Genomic DNA, 26568 nt, shown 5'->3' with positions numbered 1-26568 from the left:
CAAAAGAAGATATGTATTATTATGCATATTATTATTACACTAATATTCATATTATGAATATTATGACTATTGTTATTAATATTGTTATTAAGAATACTTTTATGATCATTATTAGCAGCCTATCATTAATTGTAGTTAAACAGTATGGGCCACACCTGCATAGAGTCAAATATGAGTTCAGTCCATGGGAGCAGGGTTCCATCGCGAGCTTTCCCCCGTTTCTCCAAAATTACCTTAATATACAAAAATATATAAAGCTGCTCTTTCCCCTACACATGAACCAATCAGTGACGCTATAACACACGTCAATGTGAGCAAGCAGATAGCGGAGCTTGAGAGCCAGCCAACGGTGTCTTTAATTAAAGGTTGGGTAGGGAGAGAGAGGGAGAGTGAGGAACGATCTCGGAGCGACAGACAGAGAGAAGAAAAGATAGAGCGAGAGAGCGAGAGAGGTTGAATGAGTAAGTTAGTGAGTGAATTAGTAAGTGAGAAATACATTTAGGCTACTTCCAACTAAGTGTTTCGCTAAACGGATCAAAAATGACTAGTCAATTCGAAGAAGATATCCACGACCGGGGAGACAGTAAGAGTAAACCGCTCACTCTGCTCTCTTCCTACTGCATCGACAGTATTCTGGGCCGACGGAGCCCCTGTAAAGTCAGGCTGATAGGGGCGCAAAGTTTGACAGCTCTACCCGGGAGACAGGAGGACTACAAGCAGATCGAAGGTAAGACAACCACCGCTAAACGTTCATGAAAACATGCAATGGCTTTCCATCTGGGGAAAGGTTTGCTACATGTTCCGGGAAAACATTTTTGGTGTTGAATATAGGCAATACGGTGTGTGTCATTAACATGTTAATAAACCATCGACAGAATTGGGTCCATCAGAACCGAGAGTGTCTGAGGTTGTGTGACTGTGTTGAAAATAGGATATTTGTCACTTTTAAGCACTTTTTCAGAGACCAAAAGTAAACTTTATCGTCAATACGATATACATACTCTAAGGTGCATGAAACTGTAGACAGAAATTATACATGTTCAAGTCTATTCGAACATTATCAATGATGCCTTGTGCGAAGCTTTGCGTTGAACAATGGGCAGGCCTGTTGACACATGTCGCTTCAACCTATCCATACTTCTGTCACCCTCCCTATAGGCTCAACTAAAGACCACCTATCAACAGACACAGACATGCACCTTCCACCAAAGCTGCGCCGACTCTACGGACCAGGCGGGAAGTACCTGGACCACGGACGGGTTTTAGTTCAGGACCTCGATGAGAAATTGGATAGGGAAAGGCTTCTGGTGGACCAAGCCTGCGAGAGTCTCAAAATCAACCAGGCTCCACAGGTGAGCATTAGCCGGAGCAAGTCATACCGGGAGAACGCGTCCCTAAGCCGGGGAGAGGGAGGTCAAAGCCCCGCTGGTGTGCCGGAGGATGGACCCGGGCTGAGACTAGGGCTGATGAAGTTCGAGGACGCGGGGAAAGAAGAGGAGATCTGTGGGGAGGCGATGGGTCTCTCCCCGAAGGACGAGGAGAGGGAGAGCATCCACGCCGGGGATGGAGACGTGAGGGACGGCGAGGACAGCGTGTGTCTGTCGGCAGGCAGTGACTCGGACGAAGGGATGCTAAAACGCAAGCAAAGAAGATACAGGACTACATTCACCAGCTATCAGCTGGAGGAGCTGGAGAAGGCTTTCCGGAAGACACACTACCCCGACGTCTTCACCAGGTACAGTCACAGTCCAATGGCTGTTTGGTGTTGGTTGTCATTGTCAAGCCAAAAACGTGTAGGAGTGGGCAAGAGAACAGTAACACACTGTCAACCAGGCTACAGCACAAACTCAATTATTCATATGAACGAAATCATTTATTCAACGTACATACAACAATGTAACCCAACAAAGTCTCATAACATTTCTTTAAATACACGATTTGGATAGAAGTTTCTATTTCACCTTACAATGTATCGTGTAGGCTATGTAAGTTCAACGAACAGCAAGTAGCAGTAGGCTGTTATAATAATGATAACAATAATAATAGTAATTCAAGTTGGTATAAAAATAACATTGTTTTATCTTTACAGGGCCTGAGATAGAAATATCAGAGGCAAACATATATCTCCGAAAATTGTGAAAGAATTTCACAAAGCTGGTGTATATTCATTTTTTTACATATTTGCACGAACTGAGTGTGAGATTGGGTTGGACATGAGATCAATTCATGCATAAACCTGGCCTGCAAGTTATAATTTCTGATGCATATTTTAATCTAGATATGTCTGGGGTAACGACATTAAAACCCTTTATCATCATACCATTAATATTATTATTATTATTATATTTTTGTTTGTTTGTAGAAAACAGTCAATTGTTTATCCACTGATAACGTATTTCAGCCCGTCTGTAATTTGACACTGGCGCATTGACAGGTATACGGTCCAGCCGAACCCGGGTCTTACTACATAAGGCCCAAAGTGGGAACACCAAACCGTTTTGTCACATTTACCTCGTCTCTTTGTTGTCGACGATATGGATATTATTCTCGAAGGGAAAATAAACTGGTTGCAGCTCGATTTACCGTGTGCGTAATGTTGTTCTATTCAACGCAAATTACGTTTCTGGGCCTGCCCAAGCGCAAGGGTACAGCACGCACACACACACACACACACACACACACACACACACACACACACACACACACACACACACACACACACACACACACACACACACACACACACACACACACACACACACACACACACACACACACACGGTGATGCGCACCTCAACTCCGTTGTTTCCCTCCATTAGCTGGTGCAGGCTACGCATCTAGAGGGAAAACACATACAATTCGAGCAAGTCTACACAAATCCACCTGTTACTGACTTTCACGCAAGGCAAATCAGTTTTTCGAATGAAGCTTCATTAACGAACGGTGAGTGAGTCACTGCTTAGGCTGGTCTAGATGAGTGAGTCACTGCTTAGGCTGGTCTAGATGAGTGAGTCACTGCTTAGGCTGGTCTAGATGAGTGAGTCACTGCTTAGGCTGGTCTAGATGAGTGAGTCACTGCTTAGGCTGGTCTAGATGAGTGAGTCACTGCTTAGGCTGGTCTAGATGAGTGAGTCACTGCTTAGGCTGGTCTAGGTGAGTGAGTCACTGCTTAGGCTGGTCTAGATGAGTGAGTCAATGCTTAGGCTGGTCTAGATGAGTGAGTCAATGCTTAGGCTGGTCTAGATGAGTGAGTCACTGCTTAGGCTGGTCTAGATGAGTGAGTCAATGCTTAGGCTGGTCTAGATGAGTGAGTCACTGCTTAGGCTGGTCTAGGTGAGTGAGTCACTGCTTAGGCTGGTCTAGATGAGTGAGTCACTGCTTAGGCTGGTCTAGATGAGTGAGTCAATGCTTAGGCTGGTCTAGATGAGTGAGTCACTGCTTAGGCTGGTCTAGATGAGTGAGTCACTGCTTAGGCTGGTCTAGATGAGTGAGTCAATGCTTAGGCTGGTCTAGATGAGTGAGTCACTGCTTAGGCTGGTCTAGGTGAGTGAGTCACTGCTTAGGCTGGTCTAGGTGAGTGAGTCACTGCTTAGGCTGGTCTAGGTGAGTGAGTCACTGCTTAGGCTGGTCTAGATGAGTGAGTCAATGCTTAGGCTGGTCTAGATGAGTGAGTCACTGCTTAGGCTGGTCTAGATGAGTGAGTCACTGCTTAGGCTGGTCTAGATGAGTGAGTCACTGCTTAGGCTGGTCTAGGTGAGTGAGTCACTGCTTAGGCTGGTCTAGGTGAGTGAGTCACTGCTTAGGCTGGTCTAGGTGAGTGAGTCACTGCTTAGGCTGGTCTAGATGAGTGAGTCAATGCTTAGGCTGGTCTAGATGAGTGAGTCACTGCTTAGGCTGGTCTAGATGAGTGAGTCAATGCTTAGGCTGGTCTAGATGAGTGAGTCACTGCTTAGGCTGGTCTAGATGAGTGAGTCACTGCTTAGGCTGGTCTAGATGAGTGTTTTTTTTGTGGACATAAATGAGTTGGTGCTATTTATTTTTTGATGCAATTAAATGTATAGAGGTGAATTTCAAATATATCTATTTTTTTTTCAGCCAAACATGAAAGCCTAATATTGTTCTCTAAAACAAATATATTTAGCTAACCTATGGGTTTTCAGGACCCCATGAACATGTAGCTTTGAATATTTAGATTTGAGATGACATTTCTCTTATTATAGTTGTATACTATTACATAATGTAATATTACTATTCAGTGGTGCATTTACAACAGGATTCAGAATGTCAGACAAAATTAATTCCCATCCATCCATATATATATATAAACTATATATATATCAACTATATATATATCAACTATATATATATCAACTATATATATATCAACTATATATATATAAACTATATATATATATATCAACTATATATATATCAACTATATATATATAAACTATATATATATATCAACTATATATATATATATCAACTATATATATATCAACTATATATATATAACTATATATATATAAACTATATATATATAAACTATATATATATAAACTATATATATATAAACTATATATATATATATCAACTATATATATATCAACTATATATATATAAACTATATATATATAAACTATATATATATATCAACTATATATATATATCAACTATATATATATCAACTATATATATATATATCAACTATATATATATCAACTCTATATATATAAACTATATATATATATCAACTATATATATATAAACTATATATATATAAACTATATATATATTAACTATATATATATCAACTATATATATATAAACTATATATATATATATCAACTATATATATATAAACTATATATATATAAACTATATATATATAAACTATATATATATCAACTATATATATATCAACTATATATATATCAACTATATATATATCAACTATATATATATATATCAACTATATATATATCAACTATATATATATCAACTATATATATATATATCAACTATATATATATCAACTATATATATATCAACTATATATATATCAACTATATATATATATCAACTATATATATATCAACTATATATATATCAACTATATATATATCAACTATATATATATCAACTATATATATATCAACTATATAAATATAAACTATATATATATCAACTATATATATATATATCAACTATATATATATATATCAACTATATATATATATATCAACTATATATATATCAACTATATATATATCAACTATATATATATCAACTATATATATATATATCAACTATATAAATATAAACTATATATATATCAACTATATATATATATATCAACTATATATATATATATCAACTATATATATATATATCAACTATATATATATCAACTATATATATATCAACTATATATATATCAACTATATATATATAAACTATATAAATATCAACTATATATATATCAGACAGGCAGGTGGATAGACATATCAGACAGGCAGGTGGATTCTGTTAGCCAATCGCTTTCAGCAAGGTGAATCATCTATAGGACACATTTAAGATGGTGAATGGAACATGTGACGTTTTAAACAATGGAGTAATCGATTTAAAAAAATATTATTTTAACACTGGCATCATGAAGCAAATAATACATAGGTTATTGTTGATCCATGTTTCTGTATCTATGTGCGTTCATTGTTTTTAAGGCGAAATTGTGGTAATCAATGTGTGCAGCCTATGGACTTCTCTTTCAGCCAAGCACTCGATGTCTTTGTAAAAGTTTGGATAGCAGTATTTCCATTGACTCTAAAGAAAACCCGTTGTATAAGGGAGCTATTATGGCGAAGAAAAGACAGATTACAATACAATCAACCCGACAATTTCTCTCAAACCTTCGCAGGGAAAATAGCACAAAGGACCTTCATTTCGCTGTGGGTTTTCCATGTCTGAAAAATAACTATTTTCTTGTATTGTTACCAGTGGGGCTAGGACAGAAGATGAAAAAAAACAGCCTAGTTTTCGGTCACAAAAGGTAACCTATTTTCCTGCCTTTTCAGAGAGGAGCTTGCGATGCGGCTGGATCTGACCGAGGCGCGCGTGCAAGTAAGTGGCCTTTTAACGTTTTATTGCTGCAATTATGGCTGTCTGTCGCTTTCAACTAAAACGCCTTAACACTTACACATTTCAAATGGGTAATTGAAATATATAGGCTACCACATTAGAAACGAATTTAAAGAACAGTACCACTTAGAATAAGATGAAATAATACCCTCTTTATTATTGGTCTGTTCTAGTTTATGTTATAATAATTCAAATAAAACACCCGATGCACATTTATACAATGTAGGCCTATAGCATAATTTAAAAGCATATTCAGATTTACATACCTTCATAGACTATAGAATAATACTTATACAAAGTCTATAATTATTTTTTATTTCCAATATGCTTACATTATTATTTATATATTTTTGTTGAAATGATGCACCAGGCTACAATTCAGACCTTTTTATAAATGTTTTTTTTTAACCTTTTTATTTAACTGGGCAAGTCAGTTAAGAAGAAATTCTTATTTTCAATGACGGCCTAGGAACAGTGGGTTAACTGCCTTGTTCAGGGGCAGAACAACCGATTTGTACCTTGTCATCTCTTGCAACAAGTCCAACGCTCTAACCATTAGGCTACCTGCCGCCTCACCTTTACCAGACAGTAGCCGGAGAAAAGTCTTTATGAGAGTCTGAGTGATTTATTAACCCAAAATGTGTTAAATGACCCCAATCGCTGCGTAGCGAAGCTCCTTCCTGTTATTGGAAGTTATTACATGCGCCAAGGGACGTTTTAACGGCAATTAAGCGGATACGGACGATTTATAAAAGCGCACTTAGCGTGAGAGCAAACATGGGCTATTCTCAGGGAGAAAATTGTGTTTGAATTCCCATTGCGGGAATGAGATAGGGGAGAGGGAGAGGGACAGAGAGTGAGAGAGAGACTATTTGCACATCATTACAACACTGTATATACACATAATATGACATTTGAAATGTCTTTATTCTTTTGGAACTTTTGTAAGTGTAATGTTAACTGTTATTTTTTAATTGTTTATTTCACTTTTGTATATTATCTATTTCATTTGCTTTGACAATAAAGCACTTTACAATGAATTGAAATTGAGAGAGAGAGAGAGACAGAGAGAGAGAGAGAAAGAGAGAGAGAGAGAGAGAAAGGTATAAGAGGTGGAGAGGGAGTGAGAGAGAGAGAGGGAGGGGGAGATGGAGATGGAGAGAGACAGAGAGAGAGAGAGAGAGAAAGAGAGAGACAGAGAGAGAGAGAGAGAGAGAGAGAGAGAGAGACAGAGAGAGAAAGAGAGAGAGAGAGACAGAGAGAGAAAGAGAGAGAGAGAGGGAGTGAGAGAGAGAGATGGAGATGGAGAGAGACAGAGAAGGGCAGAAGGGTGGCTGGGATAATGTTATTTGATTTCCCATTTTGTGATTGCAATAGAGACTCATTGAACCGATGCTTTGCACTTGGAGCCAATGAGAGAGACCATTAAAGGTGTTTGCTCCCCCTTTACCCCTCCCCCTTTTCTCTCCCCCTCCTATCCCATCTATCCATTGAGAGCGTGGCTTGGCCCGGGGCTCATAACCAAAGAGACAGTTCAAACACGGCGATGCTCCGTCTGGGGTTATAGCCGGTATAAAACAACAGATGTCCCCTCGCAGAACTGTCGGTGAACAAGGCACTTAACGGGCGCATCGGGAGGTGATAAAAACTCATAAATTCCCGAGGGGCCATGTAATGCTAAACACTTTCAACGGGAATAGCGTGTGTGTGTGTCCAGGGCTAATATCGTTCACTTTCTCTTACTGTTGACATTTGTAGACTCCTGTCTCAAACTAGGAAAGGGGGAGGGCGTGGGAAAGGGGGAGGGGCGTGGGAAAGTTAAATATTCTTTGGGTATGACTTGTTCCACATTTTGAAGAATTTAATTTAAAGCGCATTAGTCTAATTGCTATTGGACTCTGTTCAGCCGTTATTCTCCCCACCTTTTGTGAACGCAATTCTTAATTACCGTGTGCCACACCGATCTCAGTCTCTCAGTTAGACTGCAGGGTGAACTGATTTTAATTAGTTAACTTTAAACTAACTGACCGAGAGGGCACGCGGGTTTTAGTGCACGTGTAATTACCGCTGACTTTCCGCTTGTTTGTTACCTCATCGACTGGGAGATGGGATCTTCCGTTTACACAGGAACTTCCGCCGGATCAGGGTCAATGTGTCAGAGGGTTTCCCTGGATTCCAAACAAATTTATGTCACCACGTACACTACATAGCCAAACGTATGTGGGCACGTGCTCGTCGAACATCCCATTCCCAAAATCATGGGCATTAATATGAAGTTGATCTCGCCTTTGCTGCTATAACAGCCACAACTTTTCTGGGAAGGCTTTCCACTAGATGTTGGAATATTGCTGCCGGGACTTTCTTCATTTCAGCCACAAGAGCATGAGGGAGGTCAGGCACTGATGCTGGGTGATTAGGCCTGGTTCGCAGTTGGTGTTCCAATTAATCCCTAAGGTGATCGATGGGGTTGAGGTCAGGGCTCTGTGCAGGCCTGTCAAGTTCTCGACAATATCAACAAACCTCGAAAGGCCCTTCCCCAAACTGTTGCCACAAAATTTGGAAGCACAGGGCCGTCTAGAATGTCATTGTATGCGGTAGCATTAAGATGTCCCTTCACTGGAACTGAGGGGCCCGAACAGTTCTTGTGCTGATGTCGCTTCCAGAAGCAGATTGAACCTCAGTAGTGAGTGTTGTAACTGAGGACAAACCATTTGTACTCGCTACTCGGTCCTACTCTGTGAGATTGTGTGGCCTACCACTTTGCGGCTTAGTCGTTGTTGCTCCTAGATGTTTTTTCATTTCTCAATAACAGCACTTACAGTTGACCGGGGCAGCTCTAGCAGGGCAGGAATTTGACGAACTGACTTGTTCGAAAGGTGGCATCCTATGACGGTGCGACGTTAAAGGTCACTGAGATCTTCAGTCCACGCCATTCTACTGCCAATGTTTGTCTATGGAGATTGCATGGCTGTGTCCTTGATTTTATACACCTGTCAACAAAGCGTGTGGCTGAAACTGCCAAATCCCCTAATTTGAAGAGGGGTCCACATACTTTTGTATATATAGTGTATCTTCTTGAAGTGGAAAAATATTTTCAGCAGCTGCTGGGTAGGTGCCTTGACTTGTTTATAAGTAACTTTATTGCTTGCCAACATTCAATTACTGCATGTTTTATTAGCTAACCCAGCTAGCTAGCTAACCCAGCTAGCTAACCCAGCTAGCTAACCCAGCTAGCTAGCTAACCCAGCTAGCTAACCCAGCTAGCTAGCTAATGTTAGCTAGTTAACGTTAGCTAGCTGAAGTTGACACAAGCCATTTCGGTCTGCTCTAAATTGCTCGTAAATGTCTTGCAGTGAGACAGAAAAACATCACCCTGATAATAATTGACAGGTATGTTTTCACCATTACTACAGACAAGTGTCTTGATTCTATCAGTTCAAAAGATATGACCCATATATTACCATATATTAACATATATCACACTTTACACATACCTCTAAACTAAATTGTGGGCCGTACTCATGAGCCACTAAACCTAACGAGAATGCCAGTGCACCGGTGTTGTATCAAGTTGCCTTCATGCTGCCAACAGCCTGTCCCATGTCATCCCATTATGCTCTATTGAGTTGAGGTCTGGGGACTGACCAGGCCACTCTAGTAAACTGAACTCACTGTCATGATCCAGGTAATGTTTTTCCACTCCTCAATTGTCCAGTGTTGGTGATCGTGTGCCCACTGGAGCCGGCTTCTTGTTGTTTTTAGCTGATAGAAGTGGAACCCGGTGTGGGCGTCTACTGCAAGAACCAATCCGTGCACTAGGATTGACGAGTTGTGCTTTCCGTGATGCCGTTCTGCACACCACTGTTGTACTGCGCCGTTATTTGTCTGTTTGTAGCCCGCCTGTTAGCACGACTCTTGCCATTCTCCTTCGAACCTCTCTCATCAACCAGCTGTTCTCGCCCACAGGACTGCCGCTGACTTGATGTTTTTTGTTTGTCGCACCGTTCTCAGTCAACCCTAGACACTGTTGTGCGTGAAAAGCTCAGGAAGCCGGACGTTTCTGAGATACTGGATCCGGCGTGCCTGGAGACGATGATCATACCGCGCTCAACGTCTCTTAGGTCACTGGTTTTGCCCATTCTAATAGTCAATGAAACAGTAACTGAATGCCTCGATGCCTGTCTGTCTGCTTAAATTAACAAGACACAGCCAAGGGACTGTCGGAAGCGACCCATTCTAGTGAACAGGGTGGTGTACCTAATAAATACAAATGTCCAATAATCTGCACGGTGAGTGTATGTTACAGCATCTCTGCTGGTAAGAAAAATGACAGACTTAAGCTGGCAACTCTGCTGCTGGTATAATACTGTACATTTTAGCAGGGAAAAGATTTACAGAGTATTCTATGCCCTTCACTCAATCTACGGAAACTAAACCTACATAATTACATGAGGCCTATATGTTCTAGCTAACCTCTGACCTCTGACCTCACTCCCACTCTCTTTCCACAGGTGTGGTTTCAGAATCGTCGTGCTAAGTGGCGTAAGCGTGAGAAGGCAGGTGTCCAGACATACCCCCCTGGCCACCCTTTCCCTGGGCCCCTGTCTGCCACGCACCCCCTCAGCCACTACCTGGATGGGGGTCCCTTCTCCACGCACCACCACCCCGCCCTGGAGTCTGCCTGGACCGCCGCGTTTCCTGGTCTAGCTCCTCACCATAGCAACCACTCGGCCCAGCAGCAAGGGACACCGCTGGGCCTTGGAACATTCCTGGGTGCAGCTGCCATGTTCCGTCACCCCACCTTCATCGGGCCCACCTTCGGCAGGTGAGATAATAGGTACCTCTACCTACGTAACCCTGTATACCCATAGATATAGACAGAGGACTCGAGATCAAAAACAAATAATAGCACGGGCAGCGTCATTGAGGATTTTAACTGTTTATAACAATAATAATTGGGTGGGGATTCCTATGGGTTAAGGAAGGATCACATAATTCCATCCAGGTCAACAGGAGAAATCTGCCAATTAATTATATTCTACCTATAATGCCACCTAACACCTGTACTGTCCTCTATAACACCACCGCACACCTGTACTGTCCTCTATAACACCACCTCACACCTGTACTGTCCTCTACCTATAATACCACCTCACACCTGTACTGTCCTCTATAACACCACCTCACACCTGTACTGTCCTCTACCTATAATACCACCTCACACCTGTACTGTCCTCTACCTATAATACCACCTCACACCTGTACTGTCCTCTACCTATAACACCACCTCACACCTGTACTGTCCTCTTCAACACCACCTCACACCTGTACTGTCCTCTATAACACCACCTCACACCTGTACTGTCCTCTACCTGTAATACGACCTCACACCTGAACTGTCCTCTACCTATAATACCACCTCACAGCTGTACTGTCCTCTACCTATAATACCACCTCACACCAGTACTGTCCTCTATAACTAACTCACACCTGTACTGTCCTCTACCTATAATACCACCTCACACCTGTACTGTCCTCTATAACACCACCTCACACCTGTACTGTCCTCTACCTATAATACCACCTCACACCTGTACTGTCCTCTATAATACCACCTCACACCTGTACTGTCCTCTACCTATAATACCACCTCACACCTGTACTGTCCTCTATAACACCACCTCACACCTGTACTGTCCTCTACCTATAATACCACCTCACACCTGTACTGTCCTCTATAACACCACCTCACACCTGTACTGTCCTCTACCTATAATACCACCTCACACCTGTACTGTCCTCTATAACACCACCTCACACCTGTACTGTCCTCTACCTATAATACCACCTCACACCTGTACTGTCCTCTATAACACCACCTCACACCTGTACTGTCCTCTACCTGTAATACCACCTCACACCTGAACTGTCCTCTACCTATAACACAACCTCACACCTGTACTGTCCTCTACCTATAATACCACCTCACACCTGTACTGTCCTCTACCTATAATACCACCTCACACCTGTACTGTCCTCTATAACACCACCTCACACCTGTACTGTCCTCTACCTATAATACCACCTCACACCTGTACTGTCCTCTACCTATAATACCACCTAACACCTGTACTGTCCTCTATAACACCACCTCACACCTGTACTGTGCTCTACCTATAACACCACCTCACACCTGTATTGTCCTCTATAACACCACCTCACACCTGTACTGTCCTCTTCAACACCACCTCACACCTGTACTGTCCTCTATAACACCACCTCACACCTGTACCGACCTCGTCAACACCACCACACACCTGTACTGTCCTCTATAACACCACCTCACACCTGTACTGTCCTCTTCAACACCACCTCACACCTGTACTGTCCTCTATAACACTAAATCACACCTGTACTGTCCTCTACCTATAATACCACCTCACACCTGTATTGTCCTCTATAATACCACCTCACACCTGTACTGTCCTCTATAACACCACCTCACACCTGTACTGTCCTCTACCTATAATACCACCTCACACCTGTACTGTCCTCTACCTATAATACCACCTCACACCTGTACTGTCCTCTACTATAATACCACCTCACACCTGTACTGTCCTCTACCTATAATACCACCTCACACCTGTATTGTCCTCTATAACACCACCTCACACCTGTACTGTCCTCTATAACACCACCTCACACCTGTACTGTCCTCTATAACACCACCTCACACCTGTACTGTCCTCTTCAACACCACCTCACACCTGTACTGTCTTCTATAACACCACCTCACACCTGTACTGTCCTCAATAACAACACCTCACACATGTACAGTCTTCTGCCTATAATACCACCTCACACCTGTACTGTCCTCTTCAACACCACCTCACACCTGTACTGTCCTCTTCAACACCACCTCACACCTGTACTGTCCTCTATAACACTAACTCACACCTGTACTGTCCTCTACCTATAATACCACCTCACACCTGTACTGTCCTCTATAACACCACCTCACACCTGTACTGTCCTCTACCTATAACACCACCTCACACCTGTACTGTCCTCTATAACACCACCTCACACCTGTACTTTCCTCTTCAACACCACCTCACACCTGTACTGTCCTCTTCAACACCACCTCACACCTGTACTGTCCACTATAACACCACCTCACACCTGTACTGTCCTCTACCTGTAACACCACCTCACACCTGTACTGTCCCCTATAATATCACCTCACACCTGTACTGTCCTCTACCTATAATACCACCTCACACCTGTACTGTCCTCTATAATATCACCTCACACCTGTACTGTCCACTATAACACCACCTCACGTCTGTACTGTCCTCTACCTATAACACCACCTCACACCTGTACTGTCCACTATAACACCACCTCACACCTGTACTGTCCACTATAACACCACCTCACACCTGTACTGTCCTCCAGCTATAATACCACCTCACACCTGTACTGTCCTCTACCTATAATATCACCTCACACCTGTACTGTCCTCCAGCTATAATACCACCTCACACCTGTACTGTCCTCTACCTATAATACCACCTCACACCTGTACTGTCCTCTATAACACCACCTCACACCTGTACTGTCCTCTATAACACCACCTCACACCTGTACTGTCCTCTACCTATAATATTACCTCACACCTGTACTGTCCTCTACCTATAATACCACCTCACACCTGTACTGTCCTCTATAACACCACCTCACACCTGTACTGTCCTCTATAACACCACCTCACACCTGTACTGTCCTCTACCTATAATATTACCTCACACCTGTACTGTCCTCTACCTATAATATTACCTCACACCTGTACTGTCCTCTATAACTTCACCTCACACTAGTGACCGTCAGCATCCATAATCATCCTTACTATTCCACTTTGTGGAAAACAACATTGAGCCACTGACGTGGCCCCCCTCTGCTCATAAGGACACACCTGTACCTTCCTCTATAAAACCACCTCACACCTGTACTGTCCTTTTTATCTCCACCTCACACCTGTACTGTCCTTTTTATCTCCACCTCACACCTGTACTGTCCACTATAACACCACCTCACACCTGTACTGTCCTCTTCAACACCACCTCACACCTGTACTGTGCTCTACCTATAACACCACCTCACATCTGTACTGTCCTCTTCAACACCACCTCACACCTGTACTGTCCTCTTCAACACCACCTCACACCTGTACTGTCCTCTAGAACACTAACTCACACCTGTACTGTCCTCTACCTATAATACCACCTCACACCTGTACTGTCCTCTATAACACCACCTCACACCTGTACTGTCCTCTACCTATAATACCACCTCACACCTGAACTGTCCTCTTCAAAACCACCTCACACCTGTACTGTCCTCTACCTATAATACCACCTCACACCTGTACTGTCCTCTTCAAAACCACCTCACACCTGTACTGTCCTCTATAACACCACGTCACACCTGTACTGTCCTCTTCAACACCACCTCACACCTGTACTGTCCTCTTCAACACCACCTCACACCTGTACTGTCCTCTACCTATAACACCACCTCACACCTGTATTGTCCTCTATAATACCACCTCACACCTGTACTGTCCTCTATAATACCACCTCACACCTGTACTGTCCTCTACCTATAATACCACCTCACACCTGTACTGTCCTCTACCTATAATACCACCTCACACCTGTACTGTCCTCTATAATACCACCTCACACCTGTACTGTCCTCTTCAACACCACCTCACACCTGTACTGTCCTCTAGAACACTAACTCACACCAGTACTGTCCTCTACCCATAATATTACCTTAAATCCTTACTATTCCACTTTGTGGAAAACAACATTGAGCCACTGACGTGGCCCCCCGCTGCTCATAAGGACTGTCTACCTGTGTAAGAACGCTTTTCATTGACTACAGCTCAGCCCTCAACACCAGAGTGCCATCCAAGCTCATCACAAAGCTCAGGGCCCTGGCTCTGATCCCCGCCCTATGCACCTTGGTCCTAGACTTTCTGATGTTCTAATCCCAGATGTTGAAGGTAGGCAACAACAGGTCCGCCGTTGCTGATCCTCAACACAGGGTCCCCACAAAGGTCCGTGCTCAGCACCGCACGTCTCCAACTCAATCATTAAGTTTGCTGTTGACACAACAGTGGCAGGCCTGAATACCAACAGCGACGAGACAGCCTACAGGGAGGTGAAAGCACTGGCAGAGTGGTGCAAGGAAAATAACCTCTCAATGTCAACAATATACAGGAGCTGATAGTGGACTACAGGAGACAGCAGAGAGAGCATCAACGTGGATGGGGCTGACAGTCGCAACTCAACAATTATATATGTGGTATTTGCCTAGCACACTGTCCAAATTGCGGGCCCTTCTGACTTTAGGCAATGCGACTTAAAACAATCCCAAGTTCATCCTCTGTCACCAAATCATGCTTTCTGATGTAGTAGCTTGTTTTTTATTGACTTTATTTATTTCTGTATGGACGAGAGGCTAGCATTAGCATTAGCATTAACATTATCACCAGCATTAGCATCATCATTCTCATCATCATTAGCATTAGCATCATCATTAGCATTATCATCAGCATCATCACTGGCATTAGTGGCGCTAACGGCTACATAAAGACAATGCTTATATTGGTTGTTTCCTCTTCAGAATGTTTGTTGATTTTTGGTCAATTGCACATTACTGTTTAAATCATGATAGGAAAAATGTAAAGAAAATCGGGAAACAAACGTCACCAGGTAAACCAATTTCATTGGTTACCTTGCAACCAATTAAAAATGCAAATCCAAATCAAACAGTCGCAAAAGAAAAAGTACCCTACTCTGAACCTTAGTCACTGTTACTAGCCGGTTACCACACGGTACTCTACCCTGAACCTTAGTCACTGTTACTAGCCGGTTACCACACGGTACTCTACCCTGAACCTTAGTCACTGTTACTAGCCGGTTACCACACGGTACTCTACCCTGAACCTTAGTCACTGTTACTAGCCGGTTACCACACGGTACTCTACCCTGAACCTTAGTCACTGTTACTAGCCGGTTACCACACGGTACTCTACCCTGCACCTTAGTCACTGTTACTAGCCGGTTACCACACGGTACTCTACCCTGAACCTTAGTCACTGTTACTAGCCGGTTACCACACGGTACTCTACCCTGCACCTTAGTCACTGTTACTAGCCGGTTACCACACGGTACTCTACCCTGCACCTTAGTCACTGTTACTAGCCGGTTACCACACGGTACTCTACCCTGAACCTTAGTCACTGTTACTAGCCGGTTACCACACGGTACTCTACCCTGAACCTTAGTCACTGTTACTAGCCGGTTACCACACGGTACTCTACCCTGAACCTTAGTCACTGTTACTAGCCGGTTACCACACGGTACTCTACCCTGCACCTTAGTCACTGTTACTAGCCGGTTACCACACGGTACTCTACCCTGAACCTTAGTCACTGTTACTAGCCGGTTACCACACGGTACTCTACTCTGAACCTTAGTCACTGTTACTAGCCGGTTACCACACGGTACTCTACCCTGCACCTTAGTCACTGTTACTAGCCGGTTACCACACGGTACTCTACCCTGAACCTTAGTCACTGTTACTAGCCGGTTACCACACGGTACTCTACCCTGAACCTTAGTCACTGTTACTAGCCGGTTACCACACGGTACTCTACCCTGAACCTTAGTCACTGTTACTAGCCGGTTACCACACGGTACTCTACCCTGAACCTTAGTCACTGTTACTAGCCGGTTACCACACGGTACTCTACCCTGAACCTTAGTCACTGTTACTAGCCGGTTACCACACGGTACTCTACCCTGAACCTTAGTCACTGTTACTAGCCGGTTACCACACGGTACTCTACCCTGAACCTTAGTCACTGTTACTAGCCGGTTACCACACGGTACTCTACCCTGAACCTTAGTCACTGTTACTAGCCGGTTACCACACGGTACTCTACCCTGAACCTTAGTCACTGTTACTAGCCGGTTACCACACGGTACTCTACCCTGAACCTTAGTCACTGTTACTAGCCGGTTACCACACGGTACTCTACCCTGAACCTTAGTCACTGTTACTAGCCGGTTACCACACGGTACTCTACCCTGCACCTTAGTCACTGTTACTAGCCGGTTACCACACGGTACTCTACCCTGAACCTTAGTCACTGTTACTAGCCGGTTACCACACGGTACTCTACCCTGAACCTTAGTCACTGTTACTAGCCGGTTACCACACGGTACTCTACCCTGCACCTTAGTCACTGTTACTAGCCGATTACCACACGGTACTCTACTCTGAACCTTAGTCACTGTTACTAGCCGGTTACCACACGGTACTCTACTCTGAACCTTAGTCACTGTTACTAGCCGATTACCACACGGTACTCTACCCTGAACCTTAGTCACTGTTACTAGCCGGTTACCACACGGTACTCTACCCTGCACCTTAGTCACTGTTACTAGCCGGTTACCACACGGTACTCTACCCTGAACCTTAGTCACTGTTACTAGCCGGTTACCACACGGTACTCTACCCTGAACCTTAGTCACTGTTACTAGCCGGTTACCACACGGTACTCTACCCTGCACCTTAGTCACTGTTACTAGCCGGTTACCACACGGTACTCTACCCTGCACCTTAGTCACTGTTACTAGCCGGTTACCACACGGTACTCTACCCTGCACCTTAGAGACTTCTGCCCTATGTACAGTGGGGAGAACAAGTATTTGATACACTGCCGATTTTGCAGGTTTTCCTACTTACAAAGCATGTAGAGGTCTGTCATTTTTATGATAGGTACACTTCAACTGTGAGAGGCGGAATCTAAAACAAAAATCCAGAAAATCACATTTTTAAGTAATTAATTTGCATTTTATTGCATGACATAAGTATTTGATACATCAGAAAAGCAGAACTTAATATTTGGTATAGAAACCTTTGTTTGCAATTACAGAGATCATATGTTTCCTGTAGTTCTTGACCAGGTTTGCACACACTGCAGCAGGGATTTTGGCCCACTCCTCCATACAGACCTTCTCCTGATCCTTCAGGTTTCGGGGCTCTCGCTGGGCAATACGGACTTTCAGCTCCCTCCAAAGATTTTCTATTGGGTTCAGGTCTGGAGACTGGATAGGCCACTCCAGGACCTTGAGATGCTTCTTACGGAGCCACTCCTTAGTTGCCCTGGCTGTGTGTTTCGGGTCGTTGTCATGCTGGAAGACCCAGCCACGACCCATCTTCAATGCTCTTACTGAGGGAAGGAGGTTGTTGGCCACGATCTCGCGATACATGGCCCCATCCATCCTCCCCTCAATACGGTGCAGTCGTCCTGTCCCCTTTGCAGAAAAGCATCCCCAAAGAATGATGTTTCCACCTCCATGCTTCACGGTTGGGATGGTGGTCTTGGGGTTGTACTCATCCTTCTTCTTCCTCCAAACACGGCGAGTGGAGTTTAGACCAAAAAGCTCTATTTTTGTCTCATCAGACCACATGACCTTCCTCCTCTGGATCATCCAGATGGTCATTGGCAAACTTCAGACTGGCCTGGACATGCGCTGGCTTGAGCAGGGGGACCTTGCGTGCACTGCAGGATTTTAATCCATGACGGTGTAGTGTGTTACTAAGGGTTTTCTTTGAGACTGTGGTCCCAGCTCTCTTCAGGTCATTGACCAGGTCCTGCCGTGTAATTCTGGGCTGATCCCTCACCTTCCTCATGATCATTGATGCCCCCGAGGTGAGATCTTGCATGGAGCCCCAGACCGAGGATGATTGACCATCATCTTGAACTTCTTCCATTTTATAATAATTGCGCCAACAGTTGTTGCCTTCTCACCAAGCTGCTTGCTCATTGTCCTGTAGCCCATCCCAGCCTTGTGCAGGTCTATAATTGTATCCCTGATGTCATTTACACAGCTCTCTGGTCTTGGCCATCGTGGAGAGATTGGAGTCTGTTTGATTGAGTGTGTGGACAGGTGTCTTTTATACAGGTAACGAGTTCAAACAGGTGCAGTTAATACAGGTAATGAGTGGAGATCAGGAGGGATTCTTAAAGAAAAACTAACAGGTCTGTGAGAGCCAGAATTCTTACTGGTTGGTTGGTGATCAAATACTTATGTCATGCAATAAAATGCAAATTAAGTACTTAAAAATCATACAATGTGATTTTCTGGATTTTTGTTTTAGATTCCGTCTGTCACAGTTGAAGTGTACCTATGATAAAAATTACAGACCTCTACATGCTTTGTAAGTAGGAAAACCTGCAAAATCGGCAGTGTATCAAATACTTGTTGACCCCACTGTACATAGTCATTGAACACTGTTCACTTTAATAACGTTTACATACTGTTTTACCCACTTTATACTGTATGTATATACTGTGTTCTAGTCATGGCTCATCCTATATAACTGCTGCTGTACACATCCGTCCATAATGTCTATACACACCATTAAAGACATGTTCCAGACTTATATTATGTATGTATATATGTATGTATGTATATACTGTGTTCTAGTCATGCTGTTTTCACCCGCTTTATATGTACAGAGCCTTCAAGAAAGTATTCATACTTCTTGACATTTTGTTGTTATAGCTTGAATTCAAAATGAATTAAATATATTTTTCTTCTCACCCATCTACACACAATACCCCATAATGACAAAGTGAAAACATGTTTTTAACATTTTTTGCAAATGTATTGAAACTTAAATACAGAAATATCTCATTTACATAAATAGTCACACCCGATACTTTGTAGAAGCATCTTTGTCAGTGATTGCAGCTGTGAGTCTTTCTGGGTAAATCTCTAAAAGCTTTCCCCACCCGGAGTGTGCAACATTTGCCCATTATTCTTTTCAAAATCCTTCAAGCTCTGTCAAATTGGTTGTTGATCATTGCCAGACAACCATTTTCAGGTCTTGCCATAGATTTACAAGTAGATTTAAGTCAAAACTGTAACTCGGCCACTCAGGAACATTCACTGTCTTCTTGGTCAGCAACTCCAGTGTAGATTTGGCTTTATGTTTTAGGTTATTGCCCTGTTGAAAGGTGAATTAATCTCATAGTGTATGGTGGAAAGAAGACTAAACCAAGTTTCCCTCTAGGATTTTGCCTGTGCTTAGCTCCATTCTGTTTCTTTTTATCCTGAAAAAGTCCTTAACGATTACAAGCATACCCATAACATGATGCAGTCACCACTATTCTTGAAGCGGTACTCAGTAATGTGTTTCATTGGATTTTCCCCAAACGTAATACTTTGTATTCAGGACAAAAAGTGAATTGCTTTGCCACATTTTTTGCAGTATTACTTTCGTGCCTTGTTGCAAACAGGATCCATGTTTTTACATATTTGTATCTGTGCAGGCTTCCTTCTTTTCACTCTGTCAGTTAGGTTAGTATTGTGGAGTAACTACACAGTTTTCTCCTATCACAGCCATTAAACTCTGTAAATGTTTTAAATTCACCATTGGCGTTATGGTGAAATCCCTAAGTGGTTTCCTTCCTCTCCGGCAACTGAGTTAGGAAGGATGCCTGTATTGATACACCATCCATTTATTTAGAATTTAAGGCCCACTTAACCAGCATGGCTACCACAGCATTCTGTAGCGATACGCCATCCCATCTGGTTTGCACTTAGTGGGACTATCATTTGTTTTTCAACAGGACAATGACCCAAAACACATCCAGGCTGTGTAAGGGCTATTTTACCAAGAAGGAGAGTGATGGAGTGCTGCATCAGATGACCTGGCCTCCACAATCACCCGACCTCAACTCAATTGAGATGGTTTGGGATGAGTTGGACCGCAGAGTGAAGGAAAAGCAGCCAACAAGTGCTCAGCATATGTGGGAACTACTTCAAGACCGTTGGAAAAGCATTCCAGGTGAAGCTGGTTGAAAGAATGCCAAGAGTGTGCAAAGCTGTCCTCAAGGCAAAGGGTGGCTACTTTGAAGAATCTCAAATATAAAATATATTTTGATTTGTTTAACACTTTTTTGGTTACTACATGATTCCGTATGTGTTATTTCATAGTTTTCACATCTTCACTATTATTCTACAATGTAGAGAATAGTACAAATAAGGAAAATCCGTTGAATGATTAGGTGTGTCCAAACTTTTGACTGTTACTGTACATATACAGGACACTGACATGGCTCGTTCTGATATTTCTTAACTTCGTAAATGTTTAACTTTTTTCATTATGTGTGTATTGTATTGCTCGGTACTACTACACTGTTGGAGCTAGAAACAAGAACATTTCCCTGCACCTGCAAATCCGTGTACAAGACCAATACATTTTTATTTTATTTTATTTGACAGGCACCCCTGACATCTACCTTTGTTGGTTTCAGTAAGATGGAAGTGTGCTAGTTTACAGCCCTTAATGTGGCTCATGAGACTGTGTGTGTGTGTGTTTTATTTATTTTACCTTTATTTAACTAGGCAAGTCAGTTAAGAACAAATTCGTATTTTCAATGACGGCCTAGGAACAGTGGGTTAACTGCCTGTTCAGGGGCAGAACGAAAGATTTGTACCTTGTCAGCTCAGGGGTTTGAACTTGCAACCTTCCAGTTACTAGTCCAACGCTCTAACCACTAGGCTACCCTGCCGTGTACATGGCATTAGACACATTATCACTCTGCCTTGTCAGTATTGACAGTAATTAGCTGAGTGTGATGTTGATACACAAGCTGTTACCTGAAGTGCCAAAACAGACATACACACTCCAAACACGTGTACCCGAAGTGCCAAAACAGAAATACACACCCGAAACATGAGTATCTCAATAGTTTAAGGCGCTTCCTCTCCTTATCGCCTTTTTTTATTCATTTGCGCTGGTGTAAAAATGCTGGTGATCACAATCTGGTCTAACAGTCTTCTCCCTCACCCCCCCCCCTCACTCTCTCTCAGGATCTTCTCCAGTATGGGCCCTCTGACCAGTGCATCCACCGTTGCTGCACTCCTCAGCCAGCCTGCCCCGTCCATCAAGACTCCCTCCATCCCTCCCCCGGTCCTCTCTGACCCTTCCTCCTCCCCATCGCCCTCTTCCTCGGCTGCAGCAGACCGCAGAGCATCCAGTATTGCAGCTCTAAGGCTGAAGGCTAAAGAGCACTCTGCCCAGATCACCCAGATCCACATCCTGCCCAGCAGAGCTCCAGGGAAGGAGGTGTGCTGAATAGCTGTTATCCCAACCTTTTCTCTCTCTCCTGGGCTTTTGTCCCTCACCTGTCCCCCTCTTACCTCTCATACCTCTGGAGTGGTGTGGTGGGTGGATCCAACCCTTATCTCTAACCTCTGATCTTCTAACTTCCCCACCCCTTCCCCATAATTCTTAGCCCCAAACAAAAAGCACAACCAAATTCAAAGAGCACTGGCAAACCGGAGCGCTGTGTGTGTGTGTGTGTGTGTGTGTGTGTGTGTGTGTGTGTGTGTGTGTGTGTGTGTGTGTGTGTGTGTGTGTGTGTGTGTGTGTGTGTGTGTGTGTGTGTGTGTGTGTGTGTGTGTGTGTGTGTGTGTGTGTGTGTGTGTGTGTGTGTGTGTGTGTGTGTGTGTGTTCATGCGTGTGTTTGTGTGTGAGAGAGCATCATCATCATCACCCCTCCAGGTCTCCTGATTGAACTTATTCCTTAGCTATAGATCCATTTCACCAAGAATCCCCCTGACACACACACACCAACGAACCTCCATACTGTGTTAACCCCTTCTCTAGCTCATGCTTCCTGTTTCACTAAGTCCACTTTTTTGTGTCAAATTAAAAACTACGAACTCAGGGGGGTCAACTCCATGACACCTGCTGCTTGGACACGGACACGGACACACACACACACACACGCTTTCTCGAGTCCAGAGAAAGAGCAAGAACAAGAACCAGAACTAAAAACAGTTGATTCAGTGGACCACGTGAACCCAGTGCCAAAGCAGAGTCTGAGGTCTACATCCAAGCCAAAGCAACCTGTCCACAGACCTTCCTGTCCTACTCTGCAACCCAACCTGAACCTACTGGCTCAATCTAACCTGCATCAAGTTTGTTCTTCTGTCTTCCTTTTCAGTTCCCAACATCATTAAGCAGCACATGATTGATCATTTTGGAGTAAATAAAATATAATTGTCAGCCTTTCAGCAAATTGAGTTTTAATTTATGGACAAATTAGGTACATTTTAGATTATATCCAGTGTCTCTTATGGCTGAACTGAGAAAACTGAGTAAACTGGTGTAAATGTTATTGTAAAAAAATGAGGGGGGAAAACTAACAAAAACATAATTTTCAAAACATATTTGAAAAGAGACCATGCTTGAGAAGTTGCACTTGGTGTAAAGTTGTATGGATTTAGCCGTGGCCCTTAGAGGTCCCCCATGGTTATGAGCTATCATAGGTTTTTACATTATAATTTATGTCAAAACTGTTCCCCAATAGATTGAGTGCAGGGTGTCATGGAAAGATGTTCCCAACAGGGCAGGAGTTTTTTTTATTGTTAAAGTGATTGTACATTTCCTGGTTTAATAATAGATAGAAAAAAAAACATAATTTAATAAATGAGTGGTGAAATTAAATATTGCTTAGATTATTATTTCAATCCATTATAGACCTGACAAAAGCAAGCCATTTTAAACATGTGAAATAGAATTATAGAACTATTAATAAAAGTGTTATGAAGAAACTGACGTTTTAAGTATTGCATATATTTAGAAATGATATAGATAGACCGAGGTTTATGAATGCTTCAAATCAAAAGAATTGTATGATTCCATTCTGTAAATTCATGAATGTTCATATTATTTAACATTCATGTGAATTTTGAAAAGTCGTTTGGAAATTAGGTCCAAAATGCATGTTAATTGTTTTCCAAATTAATTGAGAAAAAAAAGAGAGAGGCTCACCAGAGGAGAAGATAATTAAGTTGTTAATGTGAGGAACTGAGAACGGGAGTATAGCGCTACCGGTCTCATTTGTATGGTGGCTGGCCACACTGGACAGGCCAACTGAAAGTCTCTCCAGCCGAGTTGACAAAATACAGACCCATATATTCATGAGCAGAATCCCCACATGTGAAACGGGCGACAAAGGCGAGGGGTTTTCAATTAGATCGTCCACTTTATCCGGGGCCCTCTTTACAAAACGCGCTTTAAAAAACTTTTAAAGGCGCTAAATTAGTGTTGACATCTGTAATGCCATGTCGATGGAAGCGAGTCCCTTTGTCATTAATGAAGTAACAAATCACTTAATCATAAAGACTTGCCCCCCCCCCCCTGCTTCCATCCATCCATCCACGACTTAATTCCCCAAATCCTTATAAAGGGTTCTATTAGGGGCCATCAATGCGCTTCCTTTCACCGAAGCCATTCTCACCCGTTTTACCCGTCCATGGTATCGGACCAAAGCGCGTGAAATTACCTCGGATTCATTTGGTCCTCTTTTATAGTCTCGCACAACACCTGCTAATCCGAGCCAGAATGACATCAGATCACATGGGCGGGATTAATAAAGCAATTCAATATGGAGATGGTGTGTGAGAGAGAGAGAGAGCGAGAGAGAGAGAGAGAGAGCGAGAGAGAGAGAGAGAGAGAGAGAGAGAGGGGGGGGGGGGGGGGGGGGCAGAGGGAGGGGGAGTGCGAGTGAGGGAAAGAGAGAGAGATAGTGAGAGAAAGAGAGGGAGGGAAAGAGAGAGCGAGAGAGAGAGAGGGAAAGAGAGAGAAATTATCTCAACTTTCTCCAGCTGGATCAGTCCTAATTCGACACTTAATATTCCCATACAGCGCGCTAAGGACTCCCCTTGGCACCCGCCTCGATCCCGCTTTACGCGCCATCTCACTTGCCAAGCACGCATGACAACCTCACACTCGTTCTCTGCGTTCAAAGGGGCATTATGCAAAAGAATGACTGAAATAAACGAAGAAACCAATTTTCTCCTGTGTGCCCAAAACCCTCCCCTTCTACGTGGACTCTTGAGTGTTTTGAAAATTCTCCTGAAATAGGATGTTATATGAGATTGTCCGGGGCGCTTTAATCTTATTGTGCACATTACTAATGAATGGCAAACCAATTTGCCGCTAATATCTGGGGAATGCCCGGGGCTTCGCATTCGGCGGGTGACCCACTGCGCTCGAGGCTTTCACTTTCTTTTCAGAGCGACAAGACTGAAATGAGTTGTCCTAGCCAGGGGCGCGCGCCTCCTGGGACCGAAGAATTCTCACTTGTTGTTGGGTGCGCGCACAATAGGCTGTAGCCTTGGCATAGCCTGATGGCCTGTAGATTGGATATAGGGCATAGGCTATAGGCTCTGAGATTCAAACGACTTTGAATTGGCCAAAGGTTAGGTCTTTAAATCGAATAATGAAAATTCTATTTTAAGATGGGCCTATGAATAGTGTCTGAATACAATCAAATTACATTTTCAAATAGAAAAAAAGAGACTATGGACACGACCACAATCTTCTTATAAAGGTTGCCTATTAGATGTTTAAAATTGCTTTCCACAATGACCCACCCATTTTCATCATCTCCATCCCTGCTCTCTCTGCAGAACTGATTTGACCGCTGATTTCCCGGTTCTCCAGGACCCCCATCTCCCAGCGAGCCTTTCCGAGAGAATAGCTCCAATCAGTCCTCTCCTCACCCGGCTCACTCCTCACCCCGTCCCCGGGAGAGGCTCTCTTAAAGCCCCTTTGATGAAGCCACCTCGCCTCCCCCTCGGTCTATCGACGCAGACTGATGAGAGGAGTTTGGGCGAGAGATGAGATGGAGGTGAATAAAAGGAGTGAATAAAGAGGCCTCTGGCACCGGTTCTTTTCCCCGTAATTCCCTCTGCTCTCCTTCGCTCTCATCCAATTAGTTGTCTGTATTAAGCGGTTTATCATCTCATAGCGGCCCTTTCAGGCCGAACAAGGGGGACACTCTGCAATAATACCGGCTCTCCTTTTGACACCCTTCCTGGTACTTACATGTTCCACCGCGCTATGAATAATAGAGACAGAATAGGCCGCTAATTCCCTCATCAAAGACGGCCTTATGCGACGCTTTGCTCAACGCCGCCAATAAAGCTTAACATCACACACACAATGGCCTACAACGTCTCGTTCGCTCTTTATTAGCTTATGACGAGGTCGAATTAAAATGCAGCTCGTTCGGAAGGGGATTGGGAATCAAGGCCTTATTGAAAAACCCAGGACTTTTCTCACGAACAGTCCCAGATAGACGTGCACGTCGCTGCCGCTGAAGACCCGGTGATGCTGTGAGCCCCCCCCCCCCCCCCCCCCAAGGGTTTCGTGGAATGTATAAATAAAAAAGCCAAACCACAGACTCTCGCGTCACTGATTATTTCATCTGGTAAAAGTAGAATAAAACAAGCCCTGTTAAACTGCCTCCATTATGTG

At 43.3% G+C, this 26568-nt stretch overlaps 1 protein-coding gene across 1 annotated transcript; it reads left to right on the top strand.

Annotated features, from left to right (window-relative positions):
* The first annotated feature begins 379 nt into the window (after nucleotides 1–379).
* LOC109882386 (aristaless-related homeobox protein-like) lies at nucleotides 380–23821 on the top strand. The gene is made up of 5 exons (XM_020474485.2): nucleotides 380–727; nucleotides 1159–1735; nucleotides 6075–6120; nucleotides 10650–10963; nucleotides 22107–23821. Exons 1-5 carry the CDS (start codon nucleotides 541–543, stop codon nucleotides 22369–22371), a joined length of 1389 nt encoding a protein of 462 aa, XP_020330074.1. The 5' UTR covers nucleotides 380–540; the 3' UTR covers nucleotides 22372–23821.
* Nucleotides 23822–26568: the final 2747 nt, after the last annotated feature.

This window comes from Oncorhynchus kisutch, linkage group LG11 (genome assembly GCF_002021735.2).
Source record: "Oncorhynchus kisutch isolate 150728-3 linkage group LG11, Okis_V2, whole genome shotgun sequence".
Classification (NCBI taxonomy): Eukaryota; Metazoa; Chordata; class Actinopteri; order Salmoniformes; family Salmonidae; genus Oncorhynchus; species Oncorhynchus kisutch.
Note: the sequence above shows the minus strand (reverse complement) of the source record. Positions and strands in the feature narration are given on the sequence as shown.

Coding starts and splice junctions, on each gene's coding strand:
- LOC109882386 (XM_020474485.2), top strand. CDS start 541: ATGACTAGTCAATTCGAAGAAGATATCCACGACCGGGGAGACAGTAAG. Junction 728..1,158: donor GGACTACAAGCAGATCGAAG/GTAAGACAACCA, acceptor CCCTCCCTATAG/GCTCAACTAAAGACCACCTA. Junction 6,121..10,649: donor TGACCGAGGCGCGCGTGCAA/GTAAGTGGCCTT, acceptor CTCTTTCCACAG/GTGTGGTTTCAGAATCGTCG.